The 19,899-nt window shown below is 37.8% G+C and overlaps 1 protein-coding gene across 19 annotated transcripts in view; it reads left to right on the forward strand.

The window, feature by feature from the left end:
• LOC136844390 (uncharacterized) overlaps window positions 1-19,899 on the forward strand; it is a 663,809-nt gene that overhangs the window by 633,457 nt on the left and 10,453 nt on the right. For 11 of the 19 annotated variants that reach the window (XM_067113486.1, XM_067113488.1, XM_067113501.1 and 8 more), the window contains 5 exons: window positions 3,588-6,419; window positions 6,652-7,039; window positions 8,044-8,301; window positions 8,726-8,922; window positions 9,192-9,324. In XM_067113486.1, the coding sequence (XP_066969587.1) occupies window positions 3,588-6,419; window positions 6,652-7,039; window positions 8,044-8,301; window positions 8,726-8,922; window positions 9,192-9,324 (3,808 nt within the window). The remainder of the gene's footprint in view (window positions 1-3,587; window positions 6,420-6,651; window positions 7,040-8,043; window positions 8,302-8,725; window positions 8,923-9,191; window positions 9,325-19,899) is intronic. The other 8 variants (XM_067113493.1, XM_067113503.1, XM_067113494.1 and 5 more) reach the window with 3 other exon arrangements.

Here is a 19,899-nt window from a genome sequence, read left to right on the forward strand (position 1 = left end):
GACGATAACTGAAAATCGACAATTTTCAGCGCAGAAAATTGCCAATTTTCGGCACTTGCCAAGCCCCGTAAAACCGGATTGCTGATAACCAGGACTGCCTCTCTCAATCTACACAACATCTGAAAGACTAATACATTACAACATTCCAAGAAATTGTGTAGTTGAAAATAAAATACGTTGTTTGTTCGTGAACACAGAATACACAAAACAAACATCAAGGAGATGGGTGTTGGGTTTGTGTAATTCTGAAAGCAAAATAAAAATTATATATATATATATATATATATATATATATATATATATATATATATATATTATATATATTATATATATATATATATTATATATATTATATATATTATATATATTATATATATATATATTATATATATATATATATATATATATATATATATATATATATATATATATATATATATATATATATATATATATATTATATATATATTATATATATTATATATATATATATATATATATATATATATATATATATATATTATATATATATATATATATATATATATATATATATATATATATATATATATATATATATATATATATATATATATATATATATATATATATATATATAAAAGTTTTAAGGAGACTCATATATATATATATATATATATATATATATATATATATATATATATATATATATATATATATATATATATATATATATATATATATATATATATATATATATATATATATATATATATATATATATATATATATATTATATATATATATATATGTATATATATATATATATATATATATATATATATATATATATATATATATATATATATATATATATATATATATATATATATATATATATATATATATATAAAGGTCTCCCAAAACATATGCAGACTTCATAGCAAGAATAAGTCTGCAAGAATATGTGAATATATCATAAAGAGATAGAAAAACATATTGGAGTGTTTCAATATATCAATACTGTATACGCAAAGTATAAACGAAAATTGTAAACAGTATATAATAAATGCAAACACAGAAGAGACAGCTGAACAGCAGGACAGAGAAAGAAATGTACATCTCGTCGAGACTGCAGCCAAAAGTAAAACTGCACACAACTGAATGTATACCAACTGATTGCCCCCACCATGGTAACTGTTACCATAACCAACCTTGCAAAAGTTAAACAGCCAGACTTCTATAGAGAAAATTGCAATTTCAATTAATACAATGTAATTCTTTAAAATGTAGTAACTGGATAAATAAAAAAAATTACATTTTTTAAAGTAATTTGTATTTTTCCTAACATACAAACCTGAGGTTTTTACTTATGGGATTAACTTCCAGCTCGCTGAACGTTAATCCCATAATATAAACATCAGGTTTTGTATGTTAGAAAAATAAAATTACAAATACTGTCATTTATTTATCAGTTACATTATTAAAAATTGCGTGTATTACGAGCTGGAAGTTAATCCCACATGTAAAAACCTCAGGTTTGTATGTTAGGAAAAATACAAATTACTTTAGAAAATTTGTCATTTTTTATTTATCTAGTTACTACATTTTAAAGAATTGCATTGTATTAATTGAAATTTTCTCTACAGAAATCAAACCCTTTTGGCCAATTTTGTGATAGTTGAGCATCTCAGTTCTATGGTACGGTTAAGCCATCAAATAATAATAATAATAATTATGCATATGATGTTTGGAAAAGATATGTTTAGGTTTTTAGTACAGTATTATCCTATATATGAACTGGGCACACTTATTTAACTACTAAGTGAGTACCCCTCTTGACCTAATTCCCATCAGTAGAGAAACTATAGCAAAATTATAAAATTTTTTGTATGTCCTCTGATTACAGTTGACAGAAAATGACTGTACTGGACATAAAGCCCTAGGAAAAATATTTTAGTCTTCAGTATTCTCAATATTCTCTTATGAAAGGTGTACACATTTAATTTATTATAGAAAATATCAATTTTATTCTTTTTTTATAAGATCAAACCTTTCAAACTAGCCCTCCCTCTGTTAATGAAAGATCTTAGCTCACTGGTCAGTTTAAACTACCTTTTGCAACTAACAATGTTACCATGCTGGATTGAAAAAGGCTGAATCAGGAGAACAGTAACAAATAGTCTTATCATTAGCCTGGAGGAAGTGGAAACTGGAATTTAGTAAATATTGTTACAGTAAGTACAGAGTATGCAGTAAACTCCATGTTGCTAGTATGAGACATGCTTTAATATGCAATGGAAATTCTGTAAAGGTCCAGCTACAAGATGCTGAAATTCAGGGCTTATAAAAAATTCTGACGATTTGGGAATGTGATGTGATGGGAGGAGTGTCAGTTATGGGAAGTGACATATGTGGGTGTGGCAGGGTGTCTACCAGTATGATGGCTTGGAAAATCATAGAGGAAGGTTAAAGGTAAGATCTAGGAGCAAATGGAGCACAAGGGCAAACAACAAAGGATATAAACTGTCAGAAATATAACCTACTAGAGGGAAATTGTGGTAATGTGAATTGAAATCATAAGCACTGACGGTGTAGATGAATTAATTTTCTTTTTATTTAATAATTTAAATTGATTACACAGATTTAATTTATTATAGAAAATATCAATTTTATTCTTTTTTTTTTTAACAGCAAACCTTTCAAACTAGCCCTCCTTCTGTTAATGAAAGTTCTTAGCTCACTGGTCAGTTTAAACTACCTTTTGCGACTAACAATGTTACCATGCTGGATTGAAAAAGGCTGAATCGGGAGAACAGTAATAAATAGTCTATCATCAGCCTGGAGGAAGTGAAGAGAAACTGGAATTTAGTAAATATTGTTAAAGACAGTAAGTTTAGAGTATACAGTAAACTCCATGATGCTAGTATGAGACATGCTTTAATATGCAATGGAAATTCTGTAAAGGCCCAGCTGCAAGATGCTGAAATTCAGGGCTTTTAAGTGGTTTGAAAATCATAATTACAGATGAGGAAGGGGCAGAGAAGCAGCTTTGAAAAGTTTGAAAAAGATTCTGATGATTTGAGAATGTGATGTGATGGGAGGAGTGTCAGTTATGGGAAGTGACATATTTGGGTGTGGCATGGTGTCTACCAGTATGATGGCTTGGAAAATCATAGAGAGAAGTTATAGGTAAGATCTAGGAGCAAATGGAGTACAAGGGCAAACAACAGAGGATAGGAGAAACTGTCAGAAATATAACCTGCTAGAGGGAAATAGTGGTATTGTGAATTGAAATCATCAGCACTGACGATGTAGATAAATCAATTTTCTTTTTATTTAATAATTTAAATTGATCGTACCAATTCATACTTTCAATCTTGAAGATAATAGAGCATTATTATGTTTGTGTTGAAATAGTGCTAAACTCCTGTGTCTGTATTTTTTATTTTTACTATGCCTTATTTGGCATCAAAGTAGGGTTCAAGCATGGGATGATAGGTTCTGATGGTGATGTGGGATTATAGGTTCTGATGGTGATGGATATCTTTATTTCTTGAATATGGTTTATTATGTAATATTGAAATATATCTTATTTCTTCCAATAGGTATTATGCAGCCTTTCCACCTCTGAGTGGGTCATGCAAGGAGAATTGCACCCATGAGGAGGTCTGGAGGTCTGGGGATGCTCTGTGTTCTTGTGTCTGGGAAGTTCGTAAGTCAGCGTCTGTTGCAGCCATTGCTTCAAAGATGCCAAGGGCTTTTCGAAAGAAGTGTCGTGAGAAGGAGAAGAGAAAAGATGTGGAAGCCAAACCAGAGGGGAATGAGATTTCAGAAGGCAGCCGAAGGCATCATGTTCCTTTTACTTGGCATGCAGCGTCAAAACATAAAGAAGCTTTGCTGAGTGAAAGTTATGATACTGATAGTGCCTCAGATGCTGAGAGAGGTGTTGAAAGACGACGTAAGAGATTTACAGGGCCACTGTTAGATGAAGATATAGGCGAAGGTTACATTGGTGATACTAGCTCACGCGAAAGTTCGGAGGATCGTGACAAGGGTGACCAAGAGTTTGACAAGGTAAAAGATGACCGACACGATAAAGGTTCAGGGGTACCTTCGTCTGGAAAAGTCAAGAATAACCAAGAGGAATGGGAATGTATGGGAGATTTTCTTGTGAAGGCCAGTGATGCAGAGGGAAATAAATTGCAAGGAAGTAGTGGCAATAGATTGTTTGAAAGGGGCAGTACCTCTGGTGGGACGAGCGGCTCTAGTAGTGATGTGGAGACATTTGCTATTGCTGGTCCTGACCAGGACCTTGAAAGTCTGCGGCAATTAGAGAGAAAGATTTCAGACTCCGTAGCTCAAGTTTGGGGGCAAGCTGGTGAATCTCTTGGTCATGGTCGAGGAGAACATGTTTGGGATCCTCCTGCTATGCAAGAACTTGCATTTTACACAACAATATGGGGGTATGAAGTTCCTGACCAGTATGTTGCCAAGGAGTCTGTGTCCAATGATCATAATATTACTGAAGTTATTCAAGATGAAATGTCTTCCACTAGCAATAAGTGGCAGCAGAAACAGATATGGGAACCTACCAACAGTGTTATTCAGGATGATTCCCTTTTATGTGGCATTACAAATCAAAAATCCCCAAGTAATTTAAGGGAAGAGAGTGATTCTAATGCCCTCTTTCATCTGAACAGCTGCTTAGAAAAATCAGTTTGGTCAGATTGTAATGCTAATGATATTTCAAGAGATGAGGGCTCCTTTATATCTTGCAGGGGAGATATTAATATCAATCCAGTTATTTCACACAAAGATGATGATTATTGCACATCAACAGGTGAAATTGAGGGAACTTTATGCGATTCTTATATGAAATTAGGTTTAGAAAATCTGTGGGAAAATACATTAGGCCTGGAAAGTATTTTTGCTGATTTAAGTTTAAGTAACAGCAATTTAGAGTTTATGCCTGAAGATCAGAGTTGTGAAGAAATTCAAAACAATAATAATATCACTAATAACAACAGTAATCAGACAGATTCGGAGCATGAGAAGATGGTGGCTATAGTTGAAGATGTATGTAAGAGCTATGAATCCCAAGAGGAGGAGCATGCTCCAAACACATCCCTTCTCAAGCAGTTACCATCAGGACCTAGTGGGCCACAGGCTGATCTCAGGCACACAGAAAATAGTGGGTTTTCAATGGTCATTCCAAGGGGTAAAAGTGCTGAGCTACGTAATTCAGTGGAACATCTATCTGAGAAATTACACTTAAATCTAGAAAGTGGTACTAATCATGGAGCAACTTCTGGGAATATGGATGAACTGCCCCCAGGTCAAGAGGAGGAGAATTTATTGACATCACCACGCACACACTTCCGACCCATTCGACAAGAAAGCCTTGGTAGTACTGCTGATGATCATTATGAAGACGGTACCATGTTTATTATTAATTCTGAACGTCCTGACTTGCCATTTCAGCGAACAAGTAGTGGGGCTTTGTTTCTGGAAAGCGATCTTCTTGAAGGTTCACCAAAGAAATATATGGTTTACAAAGAACCACCTCCAAAAATTGTGCAAACTGAAGATGACCAAGAAGCGATTCCCAATGAAAATATTTCTGCCATTGCTCTAGTTCCAAAGTTTAAAGTAGTTAACAACGAAAAGTTTTGTCAGACTGAAGAGGAAAGTATGACAAATATACAATCGTTTTGTAAATCTAAGGATGATTTAGCTCATGAGAATTTGTGTTTCACTGATCGTTTTACTTGCGATGATGATCAGGATCCTGATGTATTTGAATTCCAGCACCAAGATTTTCCTGATGCAGGAGGCAACTTGGCAAACATATGGAAGAATAATCCTCATGTGTCAGAGGCTCCTCATCCTCGTAATATATGGCAAGTACAAGTTGATAGCGAACCAGATGCTTGGTCACGGATTAATGATGTTGAGCCCAGTGGTGGTGCTGCGTCAGATGGAGCCTGGATAGAAAGAGAGAATGAAGGAGCTACCGGATGGATTAGTGATAATTTCCATGTACCTGTAGAGATAGATTGTCATAAAAAGTCAGGAGCTGTTGTAATACCAACATCATTAGCATCATTATGGCATCATCATAGTCCCCCATCATCCCCATCAAATCCAGCATCTATTCACAATCTTGAAGCTCTTTGGGCTGGCTTCAAACCCCCATACAATGAGGATACTGGACCTGACAATGGTCGTAGCAAAATGTATGTTATCACAAATCCAACTACATACATCCCAGGTAAACTTCAAGAAAGTTGTCATTTGATATCTTCTTTATCTGAAATAGGCCCTTGGAAGCAGCTCTCGTCTGTAAATGATGTCAGCAGAAGTGACAAGCTTTGTAGAGAAAAGTCCATTTTTAATAGCCAGCATATCCAACTGAGAGAGACTCAAGAGGATAATAGGTAAGAGAAAGTTTTGCATTAAATTTTTAAACTCTCTCTCTCTCTCTCTCTCTCTCTCTCTCTCTCTCTCTCTCTCTCTCTCTCTCTCTCTCTCTCTCTCTCTCTCTCTCTCTCTCTCTCTTTCCTGTCTTTTTCCTGCCTGATTTCAGGCAATTAGTCTTTGTGTTGGAAAATACAAATTAGACCATATATATAAAGTATATTTAAATATTAACATATGAATGTTTTCCAGAAGTGTGTGCATAGGTCCAGGCAGTGAAAATCCAGCTGTGTGTAATAAATTACGACTTGAAGTTGATCGCGAAGCAGATGAATTACTAGGAGCAGTTCATGCTCAGACTGTCAGTGATGCAACACAGCTCTTTATTAATCCAGCTGTTTTTGGAAGTTCATGCGAGGGTCTTCAAGAAAACCCTTCACCCAGGCCTCTGCATGAGCGAATGAAAAAGAGTGCTCAGTTTAATAATTGTACAAGGAGAGAGATGGTCTTCAGTAGTAACTGTGTCAATGTTAAGGAAAAGGAAGGTGAACGTGAAGATTTAGATGACCTGGCACCTGGATGGGAATTTAATGATGGATTTGAATGGGAGCACCAACCACATGCTGCAGATGAAGATGAGGTAAGTTTATTGTACAAGAAAACCTTGCTACTTGCCACGTGGCTGCGTGAGTCAGACAAGACCTCATTAGTCCAGTGCAAGTGTGTGTGTTTTTCTGTGGTTATCCTCAAGTGGATTCCTATTATGCTATTTGTTATGTTTTGTATTGTTCGAGACAGTTAATAATTACTGCAGTATTCTTGAAACAATGTGCATTAGATATCTGGATAGAATTCTTTTACTGTGCCTTAAAATTTGATAGATGTAAATTTAAGAAATTATTTCATGAGAAAGGGTGTAATACAAAATTATCATCATAAATGGGACATGTAAACTAAGACTTTTATTCAGTGAGGGGGAGGTCTTTTGCAAATCGTAGTGGTTGGGAGAAGGTAAGCTGAAAAGTTCTTAGCTTTGTTGATTTAGCCATCTATGTCTATGTTTTATAGTAATTTTTCCTTTGATACCATTAAAGATAAAAACTTTTTGAGGAGCATTTTACAAGCTGTCAAGTATATGGTAATAAATGCAAGTAACGTAATACATACAGAAGTGCCATATGCACTACAAGCAAGAGTGTATGCATTTCTGCAGATTTTTGTTAAGTATGTAACTGTGTTAATGTAGTGAATTACTGTAGTGCTGAATGGCTGAAGTGCCTAAATTTCATAGATCAATCAATCATAATTACTATAAGTAATTTTGTTACAGTATTGGTAATCATTTGGAATGGCATAAGAAAATGTACAAAAACTTCATACACTCCAAAACATTATGAATTGAGTTTAATCTTTATGCATGCCATGTCTTCCAGAGCCAGAGCAACTAATCATGCTATGATACTCATTCTGGTGTCATTTTAAAGCAGAGTATGGTACTATAATGTTGTATGTTGAAAAATAAATAAGGATTGAAGATAAGATTTGAAATTAATGTGTTTCTTTTAAGGAAAAAACCTGCATTTTACTGCTGTAAGGGAATCTTGCATAACAGAATTCCACAAGATTCCATTTCATCTCTTTCAGGAACTTGGAGATGTTGGTGATGATGATGACGGTGAGGGTGGAGAAATCCTTGTTTATGAATCTGCTGATGGTACAACGTACACCATCCCTGTGGAATACCTAGACGATTCCTTGTATGACCAGATCTTTGGAACAAATCCCGCTGATAATCAAGTTTTGGGTGGCTCACTTCCTGATCTTCCATCTGGACATCCTTCTAAAATACATTTTTCATGTGAATTAGAAGAAGAATGGAAGAAGAGTGGCATTCCTTACAAGGTATTGTACATTTTGCAAATGTTTGGTTCTATAGGGGTTACCACTTCCAGAGAGCCAATTGGTGCACATTGTAGATGATACTAAAGGTTCTTTGCAGTGTCCCTCCAACCTCGACAAGTATATTGCTTATTTTCTTATATTTTTCATCCATTCCCTTTGATCTCTAGCTACTTGGCTGCCAAAATTTATTAACTTTGCCATGCTCCAATTGTCAACTTTAACAAAGAACAAATACTGTAGTTCAGGAAACTTGTGCGAATCAAGAAATTACTTTATTGTGAATTATGAATTATTATAATTTGACCATTTTCACTTTTACACAGAACATAATTTGTTACATGTTTATTTGTAAGACTAGCATTTCATGTTCCTTTATAATTGTATAGAAATTATGGTTAGGTTTACCAAATGATTAAATTTGCAGGTTCAGTTGCCACGAAAACCAAGACCAGGAAGATGGTTACCTCCTTCACGTCGCCCTTGCACATTCTTCATGGAGGGAAGCTGCCGTCGTAGTGACTGCAAATTCTCCCACGACTTGGCATCCATCACCTGCAGGTTCTGGGAAGAGGGCTCTTGCCTCAAGGGCATCACCTGCCCCTTCCTGCACGGTTACCCCCTGTATGTTATTACTAATACCTCCCCCTCCCCTCATCCCTCTCTTGCTCGTTCCACTGTAACATTTCCACTTGGGTTTGTATGTAAAAGATGCCTTTTACTAACAAACTTAGAATGATAGATTAGGTTAACATCCATGGAATTTTTTTCCTTTTAATTAGCTTTCCTTCATGATCTTCCATGATATCATGAAATGTTTTGAGATAAATGCATTCATATTATGAATATTATTCACATAATAGTAAATTACTTTTTAATTTACTCATTTACAGGAGACGCCGTCGTAATAAGAGTGAAGGTGCAGCAGTGCACAATGTTGGAGAAAAGTTAGACCATCATGGCTCATCCTTTGAAATTGATTCTGAAATGGATTTTCCTACGCTAGGGTCATCATGTGAAAGCAAAGTACGTTTGGTTACCTTAATCATAATTGTTAAATGTTCTTCACTGTATAACCCCCTGTTAGCTAGGTAGGGATATTTTTTCCCCATCTCAACCCTATTAATCATAAAATACCTTCATTTTGCGTCCCGAAAATCTTACTCATTAGACTTGAAGATTGTATATGCATGCATCTATCTCACTCTTTAATGAGTTGTGGTAGCTTTGACAGTTTCTTAACTACTGGGTTGTACTTCAATACTATTATTGCCCTTATACTTTTCATTAATTCATTCATTTTGTGAATCATGTTTTATTCTTTTTGTTCCTTAGTTCATGTTTTATTCTTTTTGTTCCTTAGTGTATTTACATTATGCCTTATTTAGTTTTTGTCTCTGGAAGGTAATATCCTCCACAACCTTGCATCTCGTTTTCCCTGTAGTGCTCTGTACATCTTGTCTCCTGGTTAGTAATGTAGTGTTGCCATATGACATCTTGTTTTCTTTTCTATTCTGTGTATTTCAACATCTGATTTTTTTTTGTATCATATACAAATTTTGCATTTTTTCATTGTTCAGTTGTACAGTGCAGTACTTGCATGTTTTTGTAATTTAGTGAGTATCTAATATTTGATGGTGCTTTTGCTGCTGGGCCTTACTCAAGTATTTATGAGTATACCTTCATCTCATTTTGTGAGTGTTGTATGTTTGCTGTGTACATACCCTGGTAAACTATTCAGGGCTTTCATTTGACTCTTGCCTAGAGTACAGTTCATGCCATTCATAGTCAAGTTGCGTGAGTCTCTGCTATGGGAAGTATCAGACTTGTACGATTTTGCTCAGAAGAGGACCTGCAAGTCACAACTGTATCCTGGCATTCCTCAGTTTCCATATTTGCCTCTGAATCACTTGGTCCATCGATTGCTGTTAGGTACAAGTCATCAGGTCGTGTGTGTAAAGGAACAAGCAGAAAGTCCAGTTGACATTGGGACCATGGCTGCCACTGTCATTTCACTTGCCAGAGAGGAAGAGGGATAGTTGTCATCCCAATTTTGATAAGATGACTGGCTGTTACAGTACTGGGTTAAGGATCCTCGTTTGTCACTCAGTTTAATTGGTTGGACTGTGTACCCCCTAGGAGCTCTCCCTACATGGAGACTCTGCTCTTATAGCAGGGATAGAACCAGTGCCTTTTCACTTTAGTTCCCACAAGAGGAATTGGAAATTTTTCCCTTAAGGGGAGTGCACGCTTTGATTTTTGATGAATATTTTTGAAATAAAAAAAAAATGGTTAAATGGCCGAAAGACATGAGCAACACCTTCTTTACCACGTGACCAAAGCATTTTTTCGAAATATTAAAATTGATGGGGTTTTGCGCCTCCGCCCCCCACACGGTGAGGTAGGGCTGACGTTTGTCTCCTAATGACTACAGTGTTATCATTTTTCCCTTTATTCACCTAATTTATTGATTATTTTGATATTTATATCACCTTATCTCCTACGGCTGGCAACAACAATGGCTTTTGCTTGGTCTAAGAGAGGGTGCCGAGTCGCTTTGAGTCAGTTGCCCCCAAACGTTGAAAGCGGGCGGTGGGCAACTTTTTACTCTGAGTAATTTTTTCACTATTTGCGGTGTTTTTTGCAATTTTTTTTTACATTAGTAACTCTAAATACAATCTATATACTTTCACCTTCACAAATACGCTCACAGTTGATGAAATGAATAAAGGATGATGAAAAGGGAGTATATGATGACAAGTTCATTATATCTAGATTTCAGTTAGATAAAATAGTGTCAGGTATTAGATGAAAGGTAGAGAATTGCAGGGGTAAAGTTCAGGTCGAAGTCTGCCAATAGATGGGATACTGATATTTTAATGAAGTGCCAATCATGTAGGTTTACGGTTAGTGCCCAGCAAAGCGAATTATCAGTGGAAAATCTCGGCACCATCAGTTGAGTGAGATAAATATTGAGGAAATTGAACACAACTTCGGCTATGAGAAATTCAACTTACTAACACATCTGTTTGGCACAAGTGAAAGTATAGAAGTAGTTCTTCATTCGAGAGACAAAAAGGCTTGAAAATCAAGCTCCAAAGACCAAAAAGACCAAATAAGTGAAAAAAACGACTGAAAGTGAGTCAGGTGGTACTTGATGATACCCTTGCCTCGAGGGGGCGGGTGACCTGGAGCCAGAAATCAACCAAAATAATGCTCTAAGATAAGTTTTTTCCTCGAGTGCCAAAAAAAAAGCACTTGTTGACCTTTACGGTAGTTTTTCTCAGTTCTCACTTTTTTGCACTTCAAACGCTAACTACTATTTTATTTTTAGGCCAATTTTAAAGTTAAATATACCATTGGAAAGAGGAAAGAAAGACAAATATTTTGTTGGGGCTAGATTTTTCTTAGGTTGATGAGGAACCCATGATGATCAAATTATACAAATTTGGGAGAAAAATCCCCCCTCGCCCCCACCAATCAAAAAGGAAAAATAGAAAAAACTCTTCCCATGATTTTTTTCCTACTATGATATACTTTCTGTGTATGAAGCTGCATTGCAATAGCTCTAAAAATGGAGGAGAAACATTTTTTATTTTTTAAATTTTTTTTAATAAAATCCAAAATAATCCGATCACTCAAATTTATTTGGAACATCACCTTATACATGTATAACATATAAAATTTCATAAAAATCGGAGCATTATTTCTATATAAGCGTGCGCTCCCCTTAACTCCACAGATTAGCTACATCTACAGATGGACTCTTCTATACCCATAGGCAGCTCTGCTTGGCAAGATGCACTTGGGAATTGACATGCAGACCATTAGTTCGTCCATAGGAACAGACAGTGGACCTACATCCTTCAATGTATTGAGTACCTTATGCTAGGTTGAGAATTATACCCAAGTCATTAGATACAAAGAGCTGAACAGCTTAGGGTTCCAGCACTTGAACTAGGGCACAGAATTCCCTACATCCATCCATTCATCCATTGCAGGATCTCAGATTCCTTGAGGCCTCCACTGCTGTGTGTTGGGCTGAGTTTGTGACATTTTGAAACTGGAATGCCTTTCTAAACCACAGGAAGATGCATTGTCTGCCAAGTTTAGGTGTAGTGATAAATAGGAGTCACATTCTGGGGTTTTAATTTGCCAGTGGTGAATTCCATTGCAACATTTGATGGGATGAAATTTTATCAAATTATGGTTATGATGACCCATTCTGGGGTTTTGATGTGCCGGTGGTGAATGTACTATGTACTATGATCCATTGCAACATTTGATGGGATGAAATTTCATTAGACAAACCATAGTTATGGTGACCAATGGGGACTTCATTTTGCTTTATGCTGCCCTGTCAACATTTGCTGAATGTATAAGGTCCAGGTACACTAATCAATTGGGTCTCCTTTCAGTAGTGTTTAGAGGTGATTTCTCCCTCTTTTCCCTGTGACTTTCCTCAGCAGAAGTTAACTCAGTGGAGCATTTTCATGAGGAAATTTTGGTGGTGATGTAGTGATGACAGTTGTTACTTTGCCTAGTTAGATTGATGACTAATTTATGGGCAACTAAACCTCTCAGGGTTGATTTTTGAAGGCATTTCTTGCTACTGACCAACAGAAAAAGCTGTTGTGCCTGTAAGAATACAAACTTGTCCTTTTAATGGATTACCTTCAATGAAAGTTGGTCCAGTTATTGGTGCTTGGTAACAAGGTAGTTAACTAGTTCGTACACTAGGTGGAGGATGTGTGTCTTCTGTGTGGCTCACCTCAGCAAAAGTTGGTCCAGTTGTTTAAGTGAGGAGGTTGGGGAACCCACCCACTCACTCAGTATGGAGCACCAGTTTTCCTCAGTTTCCTTGCCTTGTGGACTTACAAATCTTCTCTCTCATCATGGTTAGAGTCGAAACTTGATTATTTCCTTGTTTGAATGCCTTTGCCTGTTTGCAGTTTATGCTTACTGTGTTTGTGGTATAATGATGCTGCCTGAGTAATCCCTCCTGCCTCTAGTGGGACATCATCCATCTGCCCCTCCCTTGGGTTGTTTAAGGATGGTATGTGTGGACCAGACAGAGGGAGACAATTAGCTGGTGGAGGCATGTCGACTTATCTGGAGGTCCTTGGTGTCCCTTCCTGGGTCATTTGGCTCAGCCAAAAGTTCCCTTATTGTATCAGCCTTGGAGGATCCCCATCACTTTGGCCAAACACTCCTCCCTCCCTTCCAGTGTGCTAAGGTTGTGGTTGTTCCTGCTGTAGCTGCTGTGACAACTCCTGCTCATTTAGGGATGTCTGCCTTGACCTTGGTCTTCTGAACATGAGATAGGGTGGAGGAACTGATTTCAGGGAAGCACCACACTGCTCCATCCTCCTCTGTAACATGTTCCTCCTAACCTTCATCCCAGTCTTCCTCATCCTTGGATTGGTGGAAGCATAGGAAAAAGGCCCAAAAGGCAACACTTCACAAGGTCTTTTTGTTGCTGTCATTCTTTTGCTCGGAATGACAACAGTCCCAGCACCAGTTTTTTGCATATCTTCCTCTTATCATTGATATGTATTTTTTAATTGGCCAACCTTAAAGTTCGCCCAGTCTAGGAGTGTTCTTAATATATATTTTAGCCTGGCCTGTACGGGTTAAGTAAGAGAAAAGTTGGGTTACCATGCCTCTGTACTCCAGTAGCAGATCCATATCGTGCTGTCATGGGTCCTGCCAGACTAGACAGTCCCTTGCTTGTGGAACCCACACAGACTGAGCTGGAAAAGCATTTTGTGAGGTTGTTTGATTCATTTGTGAACACTGATCTCTAGGTACCAGTAAAGGTAACTTTTCAGTACCTGGACTCCTTCATCAAGTTTGCTTTGGGTTTCACACTGTAGTCTGCACTGCTCTTTCAATGACCTTGGTCCCTGTTTGTATGGAAGTCTTGGATGAGAGCTAGGTTCTCTGATTGGACAATTCTCCCCATTCGCTCTCCCAGACTTCTACTGCCCATCTCTGACATGGCAGCAATATATGACATCTTGCAGGGTGCCGAGACCTGCCCTCTGTAGATGGACCGTCAGTCTGTGAACTGATGAACAATCTTAGGTTAGAATGGCTTTGTGTAGAGAATTCCCTGTCTCCTTTTCAGAAGAAAGAACCATGGAGCATGTCGCAGGTTACATCATGGTTTGTCCTGTGGCATCTCGGCATCTCAATAACAGACTTATGCCTTCTCTAAGGTCTCTTCAAGGAGGATAACACAAAGTTCTGAGGGGTCACAGGGAAAATGTGCACCTTCCTCGTCTTCCACTTAGTACATTTAGGCTAATCTAGTCTTGAAAGGGGGCACTGTTGTTTGTAGCCTCTGTTTAAGAAAAGTTATAACTAAGAGCAAGGTCACACTTGAAATGGATCAACTCTGATTCCTTCTTACTCCTGCAGAGTAAGGTGAAGGTGGCAGAAATAGGTATCAAGACTTATTATCCAGTGTGCAGTCTCTCTCATGTTCCTTCAAGACCCATGAAGAGGACAACAGCCAAGCCTTAGGGGCTAGTAATGCCATTAACATTGTGCTTTGGAAAAGGCTTTATCAGTTGACATGACTCCTCTTCCTCATTATGATGGGAGTCTTTCCAACATTTTTCATCTCCCATCCCAGTGTTAAAGGATGTAGAATTCAGTAATACTCTTCTCTTATTACCACATGTTGGAGAATGCCTGCCTTATTCTTATTTGGTAGTGGCTAGGGGCAGAGCCTCGAGTAATCTGTTGCAGATCGATCCCATTTTCTCCTCGATTTGCAGGATCATGTAAATCTCTTCCTCTATCAGTGTAGCTGCAGACATTGCTGGAGAAGGGCACACTGGAAGTTGCAGATGACTACTCTTGGCATTCACAATTATCAGCAGACTAGCAGAGACCAACCATTGATCTTTCTCCTTGAAAGAATTTGTCTGTCAGACTACAGTCATGGTAGAAACTCCAGAGAGAGCAACCAGAGTCATTTGATAGATCAAAGGGATGTGTGTTTCCAAGTACTCATCCATTGGTACTTTTGGGGGTACCTCTGCTTCATCTGCAAGACAGTCATCAATCAGAGCATTTGCTATGGACTGTCTAATGTTCCATTGTTGTTTGGGCTGGTTTAGGTTTTGGATCATTCACTCAGGGTCCATCTTAAGATACCTTGACAACCTGTACTACTCCTGATATACAGTTACAGGAATTGGGATCAAATTTGCCCCATTTGTCATAATCTGGGGATCATGATAAATGTTGAAAAGTCAGGTCTCCTACCCAAACAGCAGACAAAGTACGTCGGCTGTTGACCTTGTAACATTGGCAAGGGTCTGACCTACATACCCTTGGATTGCCACATTCAGGGAGGTATCAGCACAGTTCTGTCTCAACAGGAGCATTGGAACCCATCTCAGTCACCTGTTGTGAGGCATATACATTTGTGTTTTTGTAAGTGTATGGAAAGCAACACTGGTCATCTGTCTTAGCTTCTCTGATGTTCCCCGTTCTGTTAAACAGGCCAGTGAAGGAGGATCTCACTTACTTCACAGAGGACAAAAACCTCCTTGTGGGAGTCTTACTGAACCCCTCCTCACCAGAGGGGTTTTGTTCTCGCTCTCATTAGCAGAGGGATGTTCCACTCCTGAGCAGCTCATTTCAACTGTGGGACCATAGGCCAACAAGCAAGGAGGTACAATTTGTCTCCCTCTTTGTAGGTTGGTAGTGCAGGTGCATGAGTGGGTAGTTTGCTGCACTGGCAAACTATCTGTTAGTTACATCCCACACAAGTGGAATGTGTTAACTGATCAGCTTTGTTGCAAGGGGCAAGTGGAGGGGCAGTTTGGCCCCAACACCCACACATATTGGAAAGCTTCAAGGTTCAGGAATCCTGGGTATGGATCAGTTTGCTGTGCAACTAATAAGTCTCTCTCTCCCCCAAGCACAGTTTCCCTTAGTTTTGTTTTCCAGCAACTTTGGGAAGACCTTTTTTTGTTTGCTTTCCCAGTTATAAGATGATCAATGGACTGCTGGTCATCATGGTACCAGATAACCAAGGTAGCTCCTTGCTGGATGTATGCTGAGTGCTAGGCCTTCTTGTTGGGGCATTAAGAGATCTCCCCCTTTTGCTTGGATTGGTGGTGTTAGTTGGTGCTCTCTCTGTTATGAACCACTTTTAGCAGATCGCAGTTGCTGGTTTGTTTCAGCGATTATGAGCTCCTGGCTGTTTCCACAGTAGAGGTTTCCTGGACGGGATTTAACTGTCTTGCATGTTTTAGGGACTGTTCTACATACTTTTGTAACTTTTCCTTAGTTTTCTTTGTGTCTGTGGATGGAGAAGTTACAAGCAAGACTAGTATTTTTAGTCTTAGCATTGACAAGGAGAGTACAGGCAGTCCCCGGTTATCGGCAGCCTCGGTTACCGGCAATCCGGTTTTACGGCGCTTGTCTAGCGACAACGATAACCAGATTTTCGTCACTCATAACTGATTATCGCCGCTGCTAAACCAGGGATCAGTGCTATTATCAGCGATTTTCGGTTGTCATCACACCGTCAGGAACGGAACCTCGCCGATAACCGGGGACTGCCTGTAGGCAGATTGCATGGTCTCTCCCTCCTACTCAGTGTGGCACTCAGAGGGCTGTGAATCATGCTTATGGTCATTCCAGTTTGCTCCTGAATTTCTTCGAAGCTGAGAACCTCTCAGTCCCTGAGAAGAGATATGGCTCCTGAACCTCTCTCTCTCTCAGACTTTTTTAGTTGAGAACCAAGACAGGATGCTGTCCTTTCTGATGTGAAATATGGTACTACCTAGACAAACCTTGACATCTCAGACTGAATGATGATCACTGTGCATGTGCACTAGCAAGCACAAGAAGGAAGTATCCTATATCCCCCCCCTTTTCTTTTTTTTACTTGTGGTGGTCATCAAGCAGCTGTACCTATCTTATGGCAAAGGGGATGAAGTTGGGCCTGCCCTGTCCTTAGCAGCATCAGAGGAAAGATTTCTGTATCACAGGTACTGAAGACAGGTGTGTGGCAGCACCAGTCATTCTTTCATCTTTTTACCTAAATGGATATCACCCACAAGTCACTCCATATTGTGACACTGACAGGAGACATAAAACATCCAGGGTACTAGTTATTGTCTGACATCTAATACAACCCAAACTTTTCTCCACCTGTTGCCTGGAGGATGGCATTGTCATTGGAGACTTTTGCACTGGAATTGCTCTTTAAACCTTGAATGTGGTATCCATGTATACTGGAAGTTTAACAGCTTGCCCTGTAGTTTAATAAGTAATTGAGGTACAGGCAGTCCCCGGTTATCGGTGGGGGTTCCTTTCCCAGCGGCGTGACCATAACTGAAAATAGGCGATAATCGCGCTGAAATCTCCGCTTATCGGCGCCAATAAGCGGAGCTTGGCTCATATTGGCAACAAAAATCTAGTTATCATCATTATTAGACAAGCACCGTAAAACTGGATCGCTGATAACCGAGGTCTGCCTGTATTGAGTAATGGGCTGTGATAAAACTTACATTTTTTATTCAGACCCATTAATTATATAATGATTGCCTTCTTACGAACTCTTCTCTATCTTTACAGAAAATTGATTTGTATGATCAAACATACCATGGATTCAAGTCAGGGGATTCTGGAAAAGTTGTGTGATTAAAGAATTACTATGAAAAAATGTTATGAAATCATAGGTTTTTTTACATTTTACTCAGTGGCTATTACCATCATTTATATTTAATTCTGTAGCTACTACTATCATTACCTCCAATGCTGTATAATGCAAGAGGCCTCATAAATTGTGCCATTCACATCTTTCATAAGTCTCCACTCCTCTCAAGCCTCCTGTCTCATAGTTCTTATCCAGGCAGGTTTGGGCCTTCTATCGTTTTTGATGTCCACAGGACCCCTGTTAATGCTGCCACATGCTATTTTCCCAGGAAACGTGCAAAGGACATGTCCAAGCCATCTCTCTCTCCCTTTCATCATTACCCTATTTATCTATAGAACTTCCATAATTTCCGTTGTTATTTCTAACTATCCTCCCATCTGACTTAATATTGTTCGTAAAGTTTTATTCTCATATTGACAAAACCTTTTACATAGTTTTGTTGTCACATTATGATTTATGTCCTTGTAGAAGTATACAATAGATCTTATAGAGTCTGCAATTTCAGTTATATGATTTACAAATCTTATTCAGCTGGGCCTTTTTTGGCCTTGGGCTTTTATAGCCTTTCACTAAATTCCAACTTGAGAGAACCTATACTGGATATCTTTGTTCCTAAATTTTTGAAAGATACTTTCATTGTACTTAGATTTATTGTGAGTCTCAACTCCCAAGATATATACAGTATACTGTATATTTAGCAAGCTTCTGAGGTGTCCATTGTTAATCCAATCCTTATAGCACGCCACTTATTTACTGCAAACTACTTTTAAAAGAACTCATCAACATAACTGCATTTACTTTCATAGATCATTTCAATTAGCTATGTTTAATGAGAATGTCATAGTGACACAAGACCTTGCATATTGTTGGTTTGTAGACACTGTGCACTGCCTTCTCATAATCAGCAGGAGCCATTGGAAGTTTTTTTTATAGTTCATACACTGTTGCATAATATTTCTTGAGTATTTAATCTTTGTAACTTCTGCATTTTATAAAACCAACTTTAACATCTCTGAGCTTTTTGTTATTCTTTTCCCAGCCTGTTGAGAATAAGCAGGCCTAATATTTTCACCATATCCAATGCAAGTGCAATGCTTGTATAGTTACCTCATTCAGTGAGGTCACCTTTTTCTTTTGTACCTTGGCTGTGATTCTCAATTCCCCATTGTTAGGGTTTTTCTAACTTCCATAATTTACAAAACCGTATGGTCAACATATAAGATGTAATTCCAGTTTCAGCCAAAACCACCTTTGCTGTGGTTTTATCATAACTTGGTGTTTTCCATCATAGTTCATGTCTTGTTATTTCCAGGCTGTTGAGAATAAGTAGGCTGAATGTTTTCATCACAACTGACACAAGTGCAATGCTTGTACTGTATAGTTACCCCATTCAGTGAGGTCACCTTTTTCTTTTGTACCCTGACTATGATTTCCAATTCCCCATCATCAGGGTTTTTCTAACTTCCAACATATAAGATGTAATTCTAGTTTCAGCCAAAATCATCTTTGCTCTTTGCAGTGGTTTTATCATAACTAAGTGTTTTCCATTATAGTTCCTGAACAGTATTGTTAATTCCCCTTCAAAAACTGTGAATTCATTCATAAGCACATTCAGATCTTTGTCAGATTCTAATATTTCGGTCAAGTTATGCCCTAATGTCTTTTATTTATGATCTTAAAAAATATTCTGCCCAGTGATGTCTTTCTTCTTCTGTTATTAACCCATCTCTCCTTATGACAAATATTAACCTGTCTTTTTTTCACCCATTTATATTTTTTAATTATGTGGACTAATGTTGCATGTCAACATCATCAGCATACTTAGAAAAAAAAATTAAGTAGGTTACAGTGCTGATACTGGAGCCTGGCTGGCATCACTTGAATGCTGGGGAGGAAGTTTTCTTTTAGAGAAG

Source organism: Macrobrachium rosenbergii, chromosome 12 (assembly GCF_040412425.1).
Source record: "Macrobrachium rosenbergii isolate ZJJX-2024 chromosome 12, ASM4041242v1, whole genome shotgun sequence".
NCBI lineage: Eukaryota > Metazoa > Arthropoda > Malacostraca > Decapoda > Palaemonidae > Macrobrachium > Macrobrachium rosenbergii.